Raw genomic sequence first — 20,512 nt, 5'->3', positions numbered from 1 at the left:
CCCCCCGAATTAGATTCCCATTCTTCTGTCTCCGTGTTGACTTATTTGCTTCCCTTTCATCATCTCCGCGGCAAGGTTATCCCGAGGCGGGCAGCACTTTTATGGGGAACAAGGGGGCGTGGAGGGGCCCGGCTCTGCCCGCCAGCCATGCCTTAATCGATCTGTTGTGAGCTGAATGTTTGAACCCGTCCCCTCGTTAACAATTGTCTGGGATTTAATTAAAAAAAAAAGAAAAAAGGAAGGAAAAGGAGAATGAATTTAATGTCAATTACGTTTTTAAAGTTGAACGGGGCGAGTTGCGGAGATGCACAACAAAGAAACCGACAGTGAGAGAGGAAGGAGGAGAAGGAGGAAAAGGGGAGGCTAATTAGAGGAAGGAGTTGTTTGCATGCATCATTCCAGCTGAAACATTTCCTTCCCCTTCTCAACCCCATTTTCCTCCCTGCCCCCCCCCCCCACCTCATTTCTCTCTCCGCATGTAGATCTGCAAGAGCCCTCAGCAGAAAAAATCTTTTTCGTCACATCTTTTTTTCTCTGCCGTCGGCTCACAGTATGCGTATGCAAATATGAGGGGAAAATAGAGACTTCAGCATTGTTGACACACTCTTCCTACACATGCAGCAGCAAGAGCGGATATACACACGACCAGAGTCTGTTTCTCTTACACTCAAAGTGGCTCGAAGTACTTCTGGGTACTTTATTGAATTTTTTTTAAATTTGTGTTTGAAAACCACAATAATTGCCATCATCATCATATCATCATCATCATCATCATCATCATCATCATCCATACAGTATAATCATCATCCACATGATACAGAGAGAAAAACAAAACCATGAGGAACAGAAAGATAAAACAGACGACCTCCACTGCATGACCCACATTTAAATACAACTTTATTCAGATCTGAGGACTTTTAGCCTTTATATATATATATATATATGTGTATATATATATATATTTATTTATATATATGTATATTTTTGTATTCGACAGTAGAGTTTTGTTACTATTCGTTCGCTGGGCGGACCCGTGTTGTGTTGCAAGTCTCTTAAGGCCAAAAATATCCGTCCGTTGGCACTCGATGGGTCACCGACAGTACGGCTGCTGCAGGTCCAACAACCGTCCGTCCCGCAGCAACACGACCGTCTCTGAAACGTGTAGTCCAGCAGCCGGACAGGCGGAGAGGGCGGAGTCTCGGGGGGGTATTGCTGTAAATCTGGGTGGGGCGGGGTAGGGGATTGGTGAGGAGCAGAGTAAAGGGGTTTCTTCTCCTCCACAGGTGGCCCAAAAATGTCTCCTTGTTTTCTCTTGTGTTGCCCAGTTTTTATTCCAACATGTGTGAGTATCCAACTTCTCTCTGCAAGAGGAGGGGTGGGGGGAGGGGGGTATTGAGGTTACTGGGGCGTACCTGCGTCGGGCCACTCTGTTAGCATGCTCTTGAGGAGATTTCATGTCCTTACAATCCAAAGATTTATGTAAGATGCTTTGAACAGGAGAGAGAAAAGAGAAAGCTCAACCAGCACATCTTAAGACTGTGTCTGCTCACGCATTTGTTTGATGGGATATAGATATAGAGAGAAATAGCTAGATGGACGAGGGAGGGAGGGAGGGAGGGAGGGAGGGGGGATGTTCTCACTGCCGATGTTCGGTCGGCTTCGGCACTAAGCTCACGGAGATTAGCCAGCTTAGCTCGACGCTGTGTGCAGGAGGGCGGCAATGAGGAACTACCCACTGCAGGGTTCAGCGCCAGGGTAGGGGAGGCGGAGAGGGCACGGGGGGCTGAGGCCAGCCAGCTGGGTCTCGCACACACACACACACACAGGACGAGGACAAGAGCGTGGGGACGGCGGGGGCATGAGGCCGAGTGACATGCAGACGTCTGGAGCAGAAAGGGGGCAGAGGGGGCGAGGGAACGGGTGGACAGAAGCAACAGGCAGCGGCTCGGTCACGCCGCTCGGTGCATTTTACTTTCATGAGGCTTTTGTGTTTCGTCCAGCGGCAGAGGAGAAGGACCTTCAGACGAGTGTCGGGACGTTTGGCTTCTGCCAAATCTACGTCTGTGGTCTAAGTTCCACTGGGACTGTACGTGTGGCAGGAATCAGAATGTGTATCGGCACTCTCTCTCTCTCTCTCTCTCTCTCTCTCTCTCTCGCCGAGGCCTCTGTGATCGATGGGAGACTCTTAAGGAAAATCCTCCCTGTGAGGAGGATCCTTGATTGTGAAGGAAGTGGTAAAAAGCCAGATAGACACGCGACGTGTTGTCAACGAGCTGGTACATGTACGAAAATGTCTGCTGTGATTAGAATACACAACAGTCACATGCCGTCTCCTGCAGAACTTGTTTGCTGTGGGACGCGTTGATTTGGTTTGGCTTGGTTGAGTAAATTCAAAAACCTTTAATCCCATCTTTAGTCTTGTGACTTTGTTTTGCCTCATGTACTCCTGCTCTCACACTAAGTTGTGATGCCTCTGTGTCGGGCCTCATGCCCCTCCCACCCCCCCACAAGGGGGCTTCCTCATGGTGACCATCAACTGAGTCCACCCGGGACATCCCTGCACAGCTTCCAGCCAAGCCGTGCGCAGGCACCGATCCTGGCTACATCCCTGATATCGCAGCACGCGCGAGCATCAAAGAGCCGCTATCTGATACCACCGGTTTAATGACTTCTTCACACCAGTCTTTTGTCACCGCTCCGTCGCTAATGAAGCGGCAAATCACCGTGTCCTCACAAGCTGCGATAGCAGTAACCTTTAAGCGCACAAATGTCAAGTAACCTAATTCATGGCTCCGCTGTGCGGCCCCGCTCTCCTCCGATATTGTTTGTGAGGGCGACGCGAGATGGGCCAAGCCCGCGGCCATTCATCTTAATGAGAGCGGTTAACTCCGAGCCGAGCTTTTGACTGCCGGCTCCGCTCCCCGTGAATCGTTCTCTCATCCTCCTCCTTTACTCGCTGACTGGATTTTTTAGGAATGCAGGGTTTTTTTTGTTTTTTTTTTCGCCCTCTCGTTGAAACCTTAATTAGTTCTTAAAGGAGATTAAATCATACGTAATTATTATGTTAATATTTTCATTTATCCAAGATAACCGGCGCCGACTTTGGTGAACACAGTATTTGTCGGAGGAGAGCAATCGCGCGCCCCCCCCCCCCCCCACACACGCAGTCAAAGTTATCAAGGCGTGAAATCAGGAATCCTGACGGCAACAAAATGTAATCTTTTTTCATACAGAGGGGACAATAGACGGAGCCGCACACTCTACATCTCCTTCTCCACTTTAATTAAAAGAGCTCAGTGAATCGCTCCCTCTCTCTCTCCCCCGACTCCCTCTCTCTCTTATGTGCGGAGGGGCCAATCCTCCAATCCCGTCTCTATGCAGAATCTAGTTATTTCCCTCGCACTGAGCTCGTCTTAAGCCCTGGGCCTGAATCTTTGCGGAGCAATTGCTTTTGCTTGCAAATTTGGGGGCCTTTTTTTTCCTCTTCCTTTATCTCTTCCTGTTTCTTCTTTTTTCTCCCCCGTCTATCATTGAAATGGAAGAGACGCAACAGGCCGCGTGTAGTAATCACATTCCGCCGCTAAACACGTGACATTGTCCCGATGGCGGAAACACATGGATGCGAGCGGTACGCAAGAGACAGAGCAAGACGAGGAAACGTATTAGTGTTGTTACGGGATTGACTCGAGCTCACATGAAAAGAAGATGCCCTTTAAAAAAAGGCGGCGAGTGTAAAACTTGACATTCATCAGTTGTTGGGGGGTAAGTTGTGATTTGAGTTCCCTCTGGACTCGAATGAAATCGCGATTGTTTTTCCTTTTTTCACGGCAAAATGAGGTTTTAACGCTGCGTGATGTTCGCAACAAAGTCGCGGGTTTTTAACGCAACTCTCCGGTGAATCGGAGAAGAGAAACGCTGCGAACGGGTGATTAGACGGACGTTCAGACAACACTGACGAATGGCCTGATGGAGGCGAGAAGCAGCCGGCGAGAGGCGGGACGCGGGTTTTTATTGGAAAACGGGGACGGAGGTAAGAATGTGCGTGTTGGTGGAGTTTGATTTTCCCGTCCAGGTTAACGAATGCCGTGGTTAAACATTCCCGGTGCTTCACTACCTGCTTACTGTAGGTTTTTGTTTTTGCATCTATGTTTTTACATCTTGCAACAGACAGGCTACAGAGAAGGGTTATTTAAATTTAGTTTAAGATGTGGTACTTTTCACGGCCTGGTTTCCTCCTGGTGTCCCCTCCTTTTGTCCTGTCCCCATCCCACCTCTCCTCCCCTCACACGAGTCCCCTAGCCCGAGGGCAGATAGGGCATCTCGTTGTGGTAGTTGTAGTCCGGGCAAACCTTCTGCACCAAGCGGTAGTCCGTGCTGTAGAAGGAGATGTAGATGCAGATGACCTTGAAAGGCTTGGAGCAAATCCAGGACACGTGGCTCTGGATCTGCTCCTGGAAGCAGGTCTTGGACGGGTCGTAGTTGCACAGCGAAGTGCGCTTGCTGCGGTCCACCTTCTCGTAGTCCACGCGGCAGTTGAAGATCTTGGAGTCCTTGGGGTAGACCACGCTTTGGCGCTCTAGGTCAAACTCCACCGCCTTGACCGGCGGCACCAGGCTGACCGAGATGTTGCCCTGGCCCGTGGAGTTGTGGCGGAAGTAGACGCTGAACGTGCCGTTGCCGTGATCCACGATCTTGCCGGTGATCAGCAGGTTCAGCCTCACCGTCTTGATGTTGGAGTAGAAGTCTCCCCAGCCAAACATCTTCTTGAACTTGCCGGTCTTAACGATGGGCCGCCGCTTGACCCTGGAGCTCGAGGCGTCGGGCTTGAGCAGGTCGCTGCCCAACATCTCCCAGAACTCCTGCTTGGAAAACTCCTGCTTGGAGAACGGGACCGGGGAGCGGTAGGGCAGCTCCAGAGCGGTGTCGTTAGCAGCCCTGCTCTTGCTGTGAAGCATCCAGCGGCTCAGGGGCGAGAGGGGAGCCTGATCGCTCAGGACGCCCAGCGTCTTGGAGGAGTCGTCTGTGGAGCTCTTGGGGCCGGAGGACGACGCATCTTCTTGACCCAGGGCAACCTGGGGAGAGGCGGGTTCGAGGTGCAGATCGAAGAAGAAGGTAGAGAAAGAAAGCAAGACATTTATTAGCCAGGTGGAAAGGAACGTGGACAGAAAACAAATTAAAGGTTTAATCGATACTTCATTTGCAGTTCATACCTCCAGTGGTACTAACCGTGACATTCTATCAATGTTATATATATAAATAAATGGTCGGAATTTTGCAGGATTTGCTATTATTACATTCTTTTGTTTACTTTGGCCGTGAGGGAAAAATGTCTAGTTTCCACTGAGGCGATATACCTGAAATACCCCGAGCTCACTTGTAATGGGCTCATGTGAGGTCACGGGGATCAGACATTCCAACAGAGAATCCCCGGGCAAAACTGAATTCACATGAAAAAAGCGCATTACTCCTATGGTCTTGGGCAGTTTAATCAATATTTGTATTATATTCTACATAGGCTGTGATTCTGTTAAAAACAATAAAGCTCTGTCATTAAGAAATGCTTTCTAGAGTTGTTTCTCTGACAAGATTACATACAAAGCCAATGCAACGACGCGACGCAAAACACGCAAATTGGCGTCCAGCGTGTCAGTCGCTTCAGCCGCCCGAGTTGAAATGTTTGAACGCGTTGATGCGATAGCCAATGAGCGTTGAGATCCTCCCTCCGTCAGTGTCGTCAGACGCCCTGTCAATGTATCATGACTGGAGGCTCACCACTGTCGCCGTGTGTGACCGGGTTGATATTTGTATCGTGACCGGGTGAAGAAGGCGAGGGCTCGGCAGAAAGTGATCGAGGAAGTTGGACGCTAGTTGGACCGGCATTCCTTTCTGACTTTTTTTTTTTTTCTTTCAACATTTGTGTGTTTCGCATGTTTACCTGTGTGTCTCTGTTCGGATGAGGCTTGTCGGAGAAAGTGGAAGGAATTGAACGGATGCGAATGACGCAGAATGAGCACAAATGTTTTGCTTGCGACCAAACTCAAGCGAGACATAAAGCATCTGGGTCGCACCAACAAGGAGCCGCGTTCACGCAGGCGGCCGCTGGAACGACTCCTTTGCGTATCGTCGAAACTTCCGTCGAGGGGGAAAAGTCTTTAAAATGTGTTCCCTTTCAAACAATCTCATTTTCAGGGAAAGGTCACTTGAAGATCGTCTTTGTAGCTGGAGAGAGATTGTTCTCTCGTAAGAAAGAGAAAATCTGAAAGGAGGAAAAACTAAGTGGAAAGTAGACTGTGTTTTCTGTTTAAAGGGAGCACTTTGCTTCTTAAGCACTGCGGTGCGAGTCTGAGTACGGGCGGAAACTATTATTGCCTCCGAAGATTCGGTCGGAGGATCAAAGTGTTTGAGGAAAGGAAGGTGGGCAAGTGGGGGGTACAAAGAATAAAGTATAATGTCCAATTAGGATTTCCAGTGTTTTAATTAAAGAGAGAGTCTGTATCGGCACACACACACACACACACACACACACACACACACACACACACGCAGGCACAAAGCTGCCAAATGTTAACATCAGATGAGGGGAGGCGGGGAGATAAGATAGTGCTGCTGCGCTCAGCAGTAGCTTTGTGAAGAGTGTGTGAATGTGACGGATGATTCTTCCGCAGTAATGATCTATTAACAGGTAGCGTTTTGTCTAATGTGCCATGGAAGCATCCAGCCTTTTACTGTGTCCTTCAGATTTGGCAGCAGAGAAACACACACACACAAACACACACACATATAGATATATATTTATATATATATATATGTATATATACACCATTTGTGAATTTTTGAGCTAAACGAGAACAAGTAAGTGATGCAAATGGAACGTGTTTGTGTGTGTGTGTGTGTGTGTGTGTGTTTGTGTGTGTGTGTGCGTGTGTGTGTGACTGTCTGTGTGTGTGTGTGTGTGTGTGTGTGTGTTTGTGTGTGTGCGTGTATGTGTGACTGTCTGTGTGTGTGTGTGTGTGTGTGTGTGTGTGTGTGCGCGTGCGCGTGTGTGTGTGTGTGCGCGCTCTCTGCACAGGGAGATTTTGCGATGATGCATAATGCATGCATCCGTGTCTGCGCTCTGATCCATGTACTGTCTCGACTGCCGGAGCTTCCTTGTACCGGCTTAGTCGGGATTATTAAGTCCTACTCATTTTTATTCCATTTTTATGCAGGGTATTTTTCTCTCTCTTCTTTTGCTTCAAGCTCGCTCAGATTTGTTCTGTTTTGCGCCGGCAGTCAGTCAGCGACATTGATTTCCTGTCTCTCTCCGAAAAACGTTGCATTTGCCTTTTTTCATAACGACGTGCGTCGCATTGAAACCGCCTTATGAGGGTTCCCGTTGATGTGGTTCTGGTTCTGGTGTTGGATGGGAGGACCCCCCCCCCTCTCCTTTTCCCTTAATCTGTCTCTATATTCCCACGGGGGCGTAACAGGCCAGACACCGTCTCCTCTCGTTACCTATCTGCTGCCACGCCACACTGGCGCTAAGATCCTTCAGCCTCCCCACAGGGGGCCGATGACGGCCCCGACAAGGACTCCCTTCCTCTTGAATTGCACACTTCCGATAGTTTTCTTTGAGAATAGCAAACTCATTAATAATGAACCCCAAAAATTCTGGAAGGGGCTGAGGACATATTGATTTTCATCTTTTTCGTTTTTCAAAGAGGACGTCGGGGCCGGACAGGAAGACTTTGATGACAAATACACCTTTTCCTCGCGGCTCCTATTGAAGGACTAGTTTGTGTTTGATATCACTTCTCCGATGAGACAGTGGCTCCAAGGTAGCACTCCCCAGATGGCACTTAACAGCCCCCGTGGTGTCTTAACGAAAAGGCACTTTGGGGTTCTTGAAAAATAAATCATCCTTTATTTTTCTGAAGCTTCCCCTTCGCTTCCAGGATCCTGATGGTTCTGCGAGCTCTTAACTCTCAGCAACTCTCGCGTCGGAGCAAAGGAGAACATATTGCCGAATGCTTTGTGCTATAGCTCACGTGTACATATTGAGTAAGGCGTCCACGCACTCGGTCTTCATTAGAGGTCGGGCTGAAGGAGGAGGGATGAAATGAGCATCGTGCTGCTGTGCAAGATTCAGATTCAGTGTCTAGCGTCACTGTCAAGGACAAGTGTGAGAATGATCTTAGTACGGCTCTGAAAAAAAGAGAAAACAACACAACACACACTTACAGGTCCCAACCACCACGATGCTGTTAAATACAATCGTGATTTTAAACTTTTTACAGATAAAAGTTTCAAACTTCAGGCAATCTAGTGACTGATTGAATCAACTGCAACCAAAGGAAAAGTTAACATAGGAGAAATAAAGGTCATTTTTACAAGAAAATCTTGGAATGCAACATATTCATGATCAATTCAATAATATTCCATTAAAGACGCATTTCCAGTTTTGCTGATGATTTCCTGTACTCAACGTCATATTATCCATCCATCCATCTTCTACAGCTTAATCCACTTAAGGGTCACGGGGGGGCCGGAGCCAATCCCAGCTGACATTGGGCGAGAGGCTAGGTTCACCCTGGACAGGTCGCCAGCCTATCACAGGGCCACATACAGAGACGGACAACCACTCACTCTCAAATTCACACCTACGGTCATGAAGATTGGCAAGGCGCATCCCCAGCTCTACGTACCGTAGGCAAAGTGTGGGCGACGGGCGATCGGGCCTCGGTGAGGGGGCGGAGGGTTCGGGGCGATTTTTGTCATTTGTCATGTGCGCTAAGTGAGTCAGTGAAACGGCTGGAGAGGATGGGAGGATGGGAGGAGGCTGCGGGGCTCCGTCGCCGCGGTAATTGTGAGTCATTCAGCCTCAGTGAGCACAGGCCCCGGGACTCTCTCCCAGCAGGGAGCAGGGGGGGGCGGGGGGGGAGTGAACCTCACAGGTCTGCCAGGCAATAATCAGCCTGTTAACAGTGACAGGTACAGAGTTTTAACCCCCTTCCTCCCAGAGACACATGCTCACCAGCGCCATGATAAACTGCAGTGACGAGATCAGACAGACGCTTAACTGGAGTCATAACTCAGAGGACTGGTGACAGACCAGTGTGTCAATCAAAGAGGAAGTATGTTGTTCCAGAAATAGATCCAAACGTGAGTTTGCACAGTCGGACTTAACTTATTAAATATCTGACAGCTTTGTACGTTTTCTAGCAAAATATATATCTGATCACATCATCTCCAGTGGGAGAAGTTATTAACCATCCTTAGTGGAGTTAGTTTTAGTTTTTGTATGTTTTATATTATCATCAGTATCTTCGAGTTTTGGACACTTGGTTGGATAAAACATGCCACACTGGGCTTTAGCCTTTAGTATATTTGATATTTTATAGATCAAACAATTCATTCATAAGCGTGACTAGATTGAATGTGGGCCATTTTAGAATCATTTTTGCTCATTGTTTTGGTTTTAGCTCCTGCAACTTTGCGACACGGTGCAGCTCCTGGCTACGGACCAGGCAGCTGTTCTCAGAACCTCGGCTCTGAGAACCCGCTGCACACACACGCCACCTGCTCAGCGGCTCACAGCAGACACACAATGACGACGAGCTGGAACATTTGGCAGCTAAAGAGCCAGATATTTCCCTCAGGAGTTGGTGGAGACCAAAACATAGCATCAAAAAAGACATAATATCGGATTTACATTCATCAAGTGAACAAGAAAATGTCTCAAAATAAATTGCACCGTTGCTTTTTATGTGCTGGTGTGTAAATAGGCAACTGCTTGCATATACTCTGAAAGGTCATGATATAATATATCTCCTTTAAATAACCGACAGAACTTGGGACATCTATAGGAATTGTTTGCAGATTTTCAAAGCTTAATTTTCTTCCGCTGCTACAGGAAAGTTGTAAATTAACAAATTCCTGAAAAATGACTGTTTTCCCATTTGTGATCACAGAAACCTTTCTCTCTCTCTCTCTCTCTCTCTCTCTCTCTATCTCTTTTTTGCCTTGAGCAGTGTCCTACTTTCCATTTCTTATGGATGCACGACCTGGAATTACGTAAATCGATCGATGGATTGATACGGAGCCTCCCCAGCAGAGGCGGAGAGCACGAGCGCGAGGGCCGACCGTGTTGCCGTCAATAAGCAACTCCGCTTTTTCTCCTGGCTGTTGTCTTGAGATCTTCATCTCTAATATGACATCAATTTTTAATCACACGCCCAGGCGGCTCAGATTCCTTAGGTGTTCATTGAAGCTTTATTCCCCCCCCCCCCCCCCCCCCCCCCGCTCTGCCCACCTCCAGATCCAATATGTTCACGGCAGGAGACGTCTCTGTTACATGATTAAAGTCTGAAAATGGCTGTGCCCTTATAACTAATTATTCTTCTGGCTGTGGTGTAGTCGAGGTGATGGAGAGAAAGGTAATTTCACAAGAAACAAGCCAGTTGACTCCTAATGAATAATTTACTTCGGCTTCTTGGTGGGGGGGGGCACTTGAGCTTAGATCTGCAGTGGGCGAACAAAACTCCACGACTCTCCACCGAATCCTTTTATTCCACATTCTTTCATTTCTTTCTTTCTGCCTCCTCCACCCTCCTTCTTTTCCAACTCCAAACTCATATTGGACAAAGTTCAGTTGTGTGGTCCCGGTGGATTTGGGCTCATTTTTTATGCTCGGTACAGAAGCCAAGGCTCGGGAATTGGCTATCAAATTTTTTACATTATAAGATATCGACAAGTCGGCGGTGCAGACGGACGGTGGAGAGGGAGAAGCAGGGGACGGGGGTTCCCCCCCCCCAGGGAGCCGGGAGCAAAGCAAGGGCTGATGGGACGGAGCTGATAAGAGCTGCCGCTACAGTATTCACACCTGTCCTGTAAAAAGATGGAGGGACACTACGCTACGGTCGCGTCAAGGGGGTTCAGGTACGAAAACCTTCAGCTGAATTCCAATTCATCATTCATTTTAATGTAAGGAACCAGTATTTTATATTAAAAAAAAACTGCCCAGGAGCTTAATTTTCAATGCTCTCATTCATTTGCTCTTGAGCAAGGCAGTTCAAAATTGCCTCAGTGAAGGTGTCAAGTGGCTTGTGGTTGCGTGAATGAGCTCCGCTCACTCTTGCAGCAGCACTAAAAAGACGATGAATCCTGGAGTGACATCTACCGCTTTGCCAGATGTGTCCACATGTGTATGAACACGAGCGCCCGCCTGATTGCTTTGGATCTCTCTGTCGAGCTTGCACGTAACAAAACACAATCTATTTGCACGTGCACAGAACTTCAGTGAAGAACCAAACTGCTCAACTGGCTTAAGTCAAACTTTTTTCCTTCTTCTTCTATTCAGCAGTTTAAACAGACGAAACCAAAATGTGAGTGGGCGAGTGAAATCTGATGGCGAGTGCCTACTGGTGAGACATTAGATACACAGCTGTGACCTGCAGTGGGATCAGACACCGTCTGGAAACATCACCAGAGAAACGACATTGTTCAAACTCCGTAGTGTGATTGACAGCTGGTCCGTCCAATCGGTGCGTGGTTGTAGAAGGGCGCGCAAAAAACGAAAACAGACAAGATGGCGCCGGTCAAACTCGAGGCTTTAAGCTCACATACCAACGGGTGACGTCACGGTGGGTTGCCTCCAAAGACCAATTAAGTAGGATATTCATATGCCTTCAACTTCCTCTCCGACTGCACCACCAAGTTGGAGGCAACGATTTCATTCAAGAGGCAAGATGGAAGCAACGAGACAAATGGTTGAATGAAACCAGCCGTGACACCGGGCAGAATGCAAACACAACGTGAGGATGTCATGGCTAGTTAAGTGTATCGCGGTTTCACAACCGTTTCCAATCACGTGCTCAGTTTTGCACGTCGATCATACATGCAGGGCCGCAACCGACGATTATTTTCATTATGGATTAATCTGTAGATTATTTCCTCGTTTGAATCGATTCGTTTGTGCCGAAAAATGGTGAAAAATGTTGATCGTGTTTTGTTTTGACCACACGCCAAATATATTTAGTCCTACTGTCGTAGAGGAGCAAAGAAAGCAGAAGATATTCCCATTTAAGGAGCTGAAATCAGCGAATTTTGACTCATTTTTCATAAAAACTACTTGAATCGATTGATCGATTATCAAAAATAGTTGGCGATTGATTTAGTAGTTGGTTACTAATCGATTATCAAAAATAGTTGTTGATTACTAATCGATGAATCGATGAACTGTCGCAACTCTCCATACAAGGTCCGGCTACATGGTCGGTTATGAGCTGGTCTTATTCCAACAGCGATTTGTCACTTTTCAATGTGCTGCCGAAATCCACTTTGCACTCTGGCTCCTCTTTGCCAAACAGAACTTGAGACACTTGAACTCGGGCCACGGATAAGAGCATCACTGTTCAAACGGCAGTTTCCTGGAGAAAGAGAGGTGGCTGACCTAAATTCTACAGCAACGCATCCTGCACTCAACTCAGAACTCACTTTGCTCTGCGAAAAAATGTTCCTATTATCCTTTTATTGTACTTAAGATGCTCCCTTTTTTCAAGCTCAGCCAAAATGGCCCTGATCTTTGTGGCTGTGCTGCCTGCTTTAATTGGAACCCCCCACACACACACACACACCCCCTCCCCTGTAAAGACCCTCAGCGGGCCTTGTCTGGACACGCCTGTCTCTGACCCTGAAAATCACTGTACCATCACTGGGCAGCCCGCTGGTGAACTGCACACAGGATGTTCGCTCGCGCAGAACAGACTGTTTACAGATTGTGAGAGAACTGAGAATATGACTGGGCTCCCGCTGCCCCCCCGCACTCATTCTGGCGTGGAATCCAGCCACACCACGACGAGGTGGACGTGCTGCACCGCGGCGCCTGCAGCATCGGGAAGAGCGTCGGTTTCCCCCCCCCCCGTCCCCCTCATCCCGTCGTCGTTGCGATGCCCACGGATCTTCGTCATCAATTCAGAACTTTGATTCTGTACATTCACGAGCGTTTGCACGTTCACAACAGCAGCGCAGCAGCTTTTACAAGCAGCAGCTCACTGAAATGAAAACGTCTTATGGCTTCTCTCATCTTCAGTCGTCCCCGTCTCCGTGCGTCTGGATCCGCCGGGAGTTCCACCTCCTCGTTCCACCCGCGGCTACCAGTCACTTTTCTTGAAGCTGTGCCGCTGTAATCCGCCCTTCACTATCCAAGCCATTAGACTAAACCTACATATATTCTTCCACAGGGTTTTTCTTTCTTTCTATCTTTCTCTTCTTTCTCTCAGTCTCCCCCTGTTGTCTCCGCGAGAGCAATGGCACAATAAATAAATTGTGCCGGCTTTGAGCAGACACGAATTCCGTCTGTGGACAGCCCAGCGCTTCGCCATGAAGGGCTGTCAGCGTGTCAGGGAGTGTGTTTTCTATCTGCCTCTCTCTCTCTCTCTCTCTCTCTCTGCCTGCGCTGTGGGGCGACCGGAGCCGGGGGTCCTCGGCGGGGGGGGGGGGTGAACGTCTGGGGTCATTCACGCTGCGCTCGTGCACAACTCAAGCTGCTTTACACAACGGGCAGGAAGCTGCAGAGGTTACAACACCACGCGGCTCTGCTCCTCCACCGCTTCTTCATGTTTATATATTGTTTTTGTTTTTTTGTTTTTGCGATTGCCGCTCGATGTCGGGTTACGTTATTTGGACAGTACAGAATAGTAACATGATCGTACAGTCACAACGGACGTGGCTTTTTTCTTCAATAGATCTAAGGAGACGTTTAAGAATGACGGAGAAGACAATCATGCAAATATATGTGCAAACCGAATTGTTTTCATAAATATAGATTCACAACAAAAGGCTGTCAGCTGTTGGCTGTTTGCATTTTGTAAATTTTGATCAAAGAATTCACTGTTGACCCCAATCCATCCATCCATGACATGAATTTTGATTGTTAATTCCTTTCAAAAGTTTTAGATTGTCGACATGACATAAAAACTTTGTTTTCTTGACACATAGGCTTCTTCCTTGTGAGCTTGACTAATTTTTTACTGCTAAGTCAACTTTTTGGGATTTCTTCAGTCTATTAAACTTGAATTTATGTCCGTATGACCAGTACTCACTTTCTTGTTTAGTTGAATGAAAAATTGTGTGTTCAAAAACACGTGTTATGCTGAACATATTAAATCATTTGTCGTGTCATGTGTACTCATAACTTAAATGTTACTGTACTGTGCTAAAACTAAAAGTTTTGTGTGCAAGCTGCTTCCAATGAACTTTTTTTAGGACGACTGTGCGAGTTGGGACTGACGCTGTCCAGATACTAAAATCCGGTGTTTTTAGTCCGCAGGTCGACGCTGAGCCTTTATGACATAATGACAAAGTACTAAAGCAGCGGCAGTGGGGATCTTGAGCTGCAACAGCAAAAATTGCCCTGTTCCTCAGACGAATGGCTAACAAGGGAAGCGCCGTACGCAATCGCGCTGCTGATGAGGGGAAACTCCGCGACCCGATAATTGTCCCTCTCAAATCACCTCTTTATGATCCATCATGCGCTCGCAGGGGAGCGTACAGGACAGATGCCATCAGCACAATAAGCGGCTCTGTCTGCTTCCGCGGAGGCATCGTAGCCAAACCCTCCCTCGTGATGGAAATTAGACAATTATGAATGACTTTTAATGTCTCTGGCTCCTGTACGGGATGTGAGGAGGAGGAGGAGGAGGAGGAGGCAGATTGCGACACTGTTGGCAAAGAGGAAGACTCTGCCTTCAGCCTGCTGCTGTCTGCATGCAATATATGCTGTATCAGACAGACTCTACTTTTTGTCTGGGTGGTATTTCTGCTTAGCTCTGGATGCATGTGGGTGGACAAGGTCAGCGACCCTGCGTCCAGGACAGGTACCTCAGAAACATGAATCTAAGACTTTGTGGCAGAGAGTGGAGAGAGAGAAGTCCGATGTGGTTAAGGCGACCGCTGCTCTTTAACCGTGTTCAAGAGACTTGAGGTTTGCCCCATGTGTGTGTGTGTGTGTGTTTGTGTTGTGTTGTACAATGATGTCTTACGTCAAACGGGCGGCAAATTTTTTGGCGCACTGACATGAAGACAATGCAAAGACGCGAGTGGACACAAATTTCGTGGCGCAAAATTCCGCACACGCTTTGTTCGCGAACGCAAATTAGCGTCGAGATCCTCCCTTCGTCGTCCGACGTCCTGACGTCGTATCAGAAATGGGGGATAAAACTATTGAGGCTGCGTGTGTGTGTGTGTGGGCAGCCGCCGAGCTTTCTGACACGAGTTGCTATTTGTGCCGTGACCGGGCGACCAGGAAGTGAGCGAGGAAGTTGGACGCGAGCTTTCGCACAACCGCTTTGTGTGGCTTTCCCATCGGCATTCCTGTCTGACTTTTTGACATTTAACTGTGTGTGTGTGTGTGTGTGTGTGTGTGTGTGTGTGTGTGTGTGTGTGTGTGTGTGTGTGTGTGTGTGTGTGTGTGTGTGTGTGTGTGTGTGTGTGTGTGTGTGTGTGTGTGTGTGTGTGTGTGTGTGTGTGTGTGTGTGTGTGTGTGTGTGTGTTTGTTTGTTTGTTTGTTTGTTTGTTTGTTTGTTTGTTTGTTTGTGTGTGTGTGTGTGTGTGTGTGTGTTCAGAGGTGTATTCCTGCGGCCAAACTCGCGCGAGTCACGTGACTTTACTTGACTCAGTGGTTGTGTTTTGCCATGTCCTGATTCCAGTGTGCGCTCTGCGGTGTGCGCCCTAATCACCACCCCTTCTTACGTTATTTGTTTCCAATGGATGCGCCGTGTTAATTAAGTAAGTGTTTCCTTGCCGGCGGCAAAGTCAAATGGAGGTCGACGGTAGAGGTTTAGAAATTAAAAAAACGCGGCGGCGCCGTTGGTCCCGATGTGTGGATGTGAAAAACAAATCTGTGTCGTGTTGTTTCTTGATGTTTTTGAGGAAATGACCTACGGCACAGAAAGGAGTGTAACCTTGCAAAAAAAAAAGTGTCTGACTGTCTTCACTTGAAATCCATTCTGCAGAAAGGTGACAATCCTTGCCCGGATCGCAGAGGTGACAGTCACTTATCCAGCGCGATGGCCGGCGTCTGTGTCCGTGCCATAACGCAGGCCCCTGGCTCTCAGTGCCACGTAACCCTGCGTGAAAGAGCTCCTGCGAGCTCATGGAGAACGTGGCCGACGAGCCGAGCTCCCGCGACCCCCCCGCTGACACGAAGGTTGCAGCACGTGCAAGGTCAGGATTAATAAAGAAGCTCCCGTGTGAGTATTAAAGCACAAATGTTTCCGTCTGCTCGTCGAGTGCTGAGCCGGCAAGATCACGGAAGTTGTCCTCGTCTTATTTCTACGAAAGGAGCTTGTGGTGATTTTGTGATAATTGCAGCAGAGGGGAAGCGAGTCTGCAGCTCGACCGGAGCCGTCGAGCTGCCGGTAGTCAGTCTGCACTCGCCCCCCCCCCCCAGATGTGGCGAGCCGATCCAGACTGTCAACTTTGTGCCGCAGTCGTGATTACACGTGGATTAACGTGTGCACTACCTCCGAGGCAGACGTTTCAACTCGACTCCTCTCATAGCACTTTATGTACACCTCCTCCCGCCCCCTCCACCTCCACCTCCACCCCGCCACTCTGCACCAGCTCTTTCTATTCCCAGCGTGCCGGAATGATCTCTTTCTTTTTATCGGCACCTGTCGTTTCCTCTGCTCTACAGCTGATCACCTCGCGTCTGCCGCATCGGCACATAGTGAGGAATCAGGCTCTTGTAGAAAAGACTGTAACTTTCACAGCTTGAAGCTCTTGGTCAGATAATCAATTAGCCCATTGACGGGGGGAAGATGCCAAACATCTCCTTGAATGTGACTCCTAACTGCTTCGCCTTACTTTACTTAAAGGAGGCTGACTATCTTCGACTAGTGGTCGGACACAACTACAACGTCATTTGAATGCATCGCCTTGGGCCCTGTAGGAAAGAGGCAATGAGCGTTTTTTCGATCCTGTTTCATGACATTTTCAAGACAACACGATCAATTTAAAGCCAAATTAAGCCGCGGTGAAACAGTATAATCAAGTTGCCGCTCTTTGCTTCCACATCCCGGGTCTGCTCAAACCCAACAGCTGACAGCCAATGACTGCTCCTCACGGAACACACGTGAGAGGTCACTTACTATCAAACTGTCCACAGATCACCCCGTCTTGATTCATGCACATTAGCCACACGTAGTTGACTGAAACAGATCCAGCCGGCTTCACAGAGAGAGAGAGGAATAACTGCCAACCGCCGCCAAAAATAAACATCATTTCTCCAGCAGTCAATTACACACAACTCAGATTGGTTTATATTATTCATAAACCTTCCACTCAAACGCAGAGAATAATCAACATCTGAAACACACATTGTTCGTCAATTACGTGGACGGCAGCCGAAGTGGCACCGTGTGTGGACTGGTCATCTTCCACATGCACAACGAGACCAAAAAACGCCTGTCTGAAGAATCGCGGCGCTGTTACAACAGAAATTCAGTGCAAATTGAATTTGTAATGCGCCCCAGGGATTATTATTAATCACACTGCCGCACATTAAAAAAGAGAAAAGTTACTTAATTTATTAATTGCTCCATAATTTATCAATGTCGCATGGGCCCTAATGAATTACCCAGGATCTCCTGCTGAGGGACGTCATGTACGCTTTTTCATAGATACATGGTTTGAAAGGTGGGGGGGGGGGGGGTAATGGGTGTTGGCTCCAATTAATTTCATCATCATTAGCCACAGATCTTCTGCGTTACAATGGGGCTGCAGCCCTGCAGCTCTCACACAAAAAAACGCTCCCGGAACCGAGGCGACACACGAGTGCTTGTTAAGCCTATTATCCCGCACTCGTGTATCTAGTCGTACAACGGCTGGAAGAGACGCTCATCCCCCATGTTTTATTATCAGCGTGTGGTCTCGTTCTCAGATCTGTTGAAAACGGCTCTGCTTCCACTGAACAAATCTCTCTCTGTGTGTGTGTGTGTGTGTGTGTGTGTGTGTGTGTGTGTGTGTGTGTGTGTGTGTGTGTGTGTGTGTGTGTGTGTGTGTGTGTGTGTGTGTGTGTGTGTGTGTGTGTGTGTGTGTGTGTGTGTGTGTGTGTGTGTGTGTGTGTGTGTGTGTGTGAGAGTGTGTGTGTTCAGTCATTTACAACGTGTGTCTGTGGGACCTCAAATCGCAGGAGGGGTCGTTACTCGGGCACCTGAATATGAAAAGCACAAGGTCATCCTTGAGGAGATGCGTCCAACAGCCGCTCAACCTCACTCGAAGATTTTTTCCCATTGCACTTTGTTTTCTTGGGGGTGATTTTATTTCAGAGCCTTGCTCATTTCCCGGGCCCTGTGATGAGCGAGCTCCGCTCGGCCCAGGGGCCTGGGCGTAGTGGAAGGGATGTTTTTTTGCAGTTTCCTCATTAAAAGGCTTCGAGCGAACATGAAAGAGGAGTGGATGATCCACATTCTTGATTGTCAGGTAATTGGACAGAAACAGTTCATGTTTACACAATCTGGTGTTAGGGGTCAGTGGGGGGGGGGGGTCCTCAGGGTAAAAATACACACTGAAAATTAGAAGCGGGGCTGGTGATGGATTTTTCACGAATTGGCTCAGAGAGAGTGGTGATTTTTCATATCTCCTGCACCTTACCTCAGAAACTAAGGGGTTATTTTAAGTGCCATGTTGCCACGCTACATAAATGGACGTGACTTCGTTCCTCTGGGCTTGTCTCATTTGTCTGACATGAGAAATATTCCACCTGTGACACATGTGGATGCAGCAGTGGGTCACCACAGTGTCACCAGATGACCAGCACCCTGCAACCTCACGGTGCAGCTGTCTGCAGCAGACACTGATCATAAAATCACCAACACCATCAGATATGTTTTGTTGGATTTATACGTTATCATTTTATCTATTTTAAGTAAACCCTAACCCTGTATATATGTATTTAAATAACGTATATTTATTGCATACATCTTCAAGTGGTGAATACTTTGGGATAATGTTCCTAAATGTTTGATTCGCGCGTAATCGGAGTTTTGGCTCAACGCGCAGGATTACACCTTTAATGGCTCCACAGTTTGAATTGATTTATGCCACGTGAGATCTGTTCGTGTGATTATTCAGGTGACGATTATGACTTCCGTGCTTTGAAGACATTTGACTGTGTCTAATGAGTGGTACATTAAATAAGACTCGAACGTGGCTGCCAATACGCACAGGGTGAGAGCAGCCCGGTGATGAACGCCGGTGTCCGCTGGGGACCCGTCGTACACCTGAGCCCAGCAAGAGTCAAAGTGAACATTATTTTCTTAATGACTATAAAGAGCAGGAGAAGAAATATACATCGCGCATCATCAGACATGCGTCGGGAAGCAGTAGGTGTGAATGATCTCTGCACGAATGACCCGAAAGACGTGACTCTCGCGTCAGCGCAGCCGGTTTGACACTCATGTGGGTCCACTCGGTTCGAGTCTTTACTTGTGTCAACGAGTTTGGAAGTTTTTTTTTGGGGGGGGGGGGGGGGGGGTTGGCGCAAACAGGGAGCGGGCACCTCGTCCTACCTCGTGACGCAGGGGACGAAGCGCTGCACGCGCAACACACGCGGCACAGCGATCTGGAGCGAGGCGCGTAAAGAGCCGGTGCCGTGCGCGACTTTTGGCCACTTCCACTGTTTTCCTTACCAAACACGCGGTTCCGTTGAGGAGGAGCAGGATGAAGCCACGGTTGGGATGCATCGTTCCGGTGCGTAAAACCCCACAGCTCCCCCTCCTCCTCCGGTCGTCCCCCCCCCCCCAAAAAAAAGAGAAAAAAAGAATTTAAAAATAGAAAAGAGAACTCCCTCCCGCGGGCTTCTCCTCCTTCAGGACGACGCTCTTCCTCCGGCACCGGATCCCTCTCGGCTGACGCACGGTCCCATGTCCAAGGCAGGCGGGCAGCGCTGCTTCCACAAACCTGAAACACTGGTGGAAACCATCTGGACCCCCCCTCCACCTCACCCTCCTCCTTGTTTGTCTCCTCTGTTCTGTTTGAGTCACATTAGTTGGTGTGTGAGAAATCCATGGAATAGGCGGCGAAGGCTGCTCTCATCCATGCAGACGGATAATAAAGAGGATCCCGGATCGGAGAGGAGTGGGCTGTAGATCACATCTGGTCAGATCCTGGAGGGACGGAGCAGCTGCCTCCTGCACAAACTGAGCGCTGCTGAGAACTGGAGAGAGCGAACACACAGTTTAACAGTTTCTTCTCTCCCTCTCTCCCTCTCTGTGTGTGAGCCTCTCCCCCTTTTCTCTCACCACAAATCTCTTTGCTCTCTCTCCCCCTCCCTCCCTCCATCCCTCCCTCTCAACCATCCCTATCCACCTGTCCACAGCATCTTCTCCCTTTCATTTACTTCCTCTAAATCCCTCCCCACGAAATTCATCCTGCGTAAAAAAATCTGATAAGAAACAATTAGATGTAATGGCCACTTCCACTTGTCATTTCCTTCCGAGTCCCCTACTCGATATGTGTCACATCACTTGCA

At 48.4% G+C, this 20,512-nt stretch overlaps 2 protein-coding genes across 2 annotated transcripts in view; one reads left to right on the top strand and one right to left on the bottom strand.

Moving 5' to 3' along the window:
* The window catches only part of LOC118288973 (speckle type BTB/POZ protein), a 181,889-nt gene that overhangs the window by 81,225 nt on the left and 80,152 nt on the right, over positions 1-20,512 (top strand).
* Positions 656-19,766, bottom strand: LOC118288335 (neurexophilin-1). The gene is made up of 2 exons (XM_035614333.2): positions 19,671-19,766; positions 656-5,072 (listed from the first exon to the last, which is right to left on the bottom strand). Exons 1-2 carry the CDS (start codon positions 19,722-19,724, stop codon positions 4,296-4,298), a joined length of 831 nt encoding a protein of 276 aa, XP_035470226.1. The 5' UTR covers positions 19,725-19,766; the 3' UTR covers positions 656-4,295.

Source organism: Scophthalmus maximus, chromosome 17 (assembly GCF_022379125.1).
Source record: "Scophthalmus maximus strain ysfricsl-2021 chromosome 17, ASM2237912v1, whole genome shotgun sequence".
Classification (NCBI taxonomy): domain Eukaryota; kingdom Metazoa; phylum Chordata; class Actinopteri; order Pleuronectiformes; family Scophthalmidae; genus Scophthalmus; species Scophthalmus maximus.
Note: the sequence above shows the minus strand (reverse complement) of the source record. Positions and strands in the feature narration are given on the sequence as shown.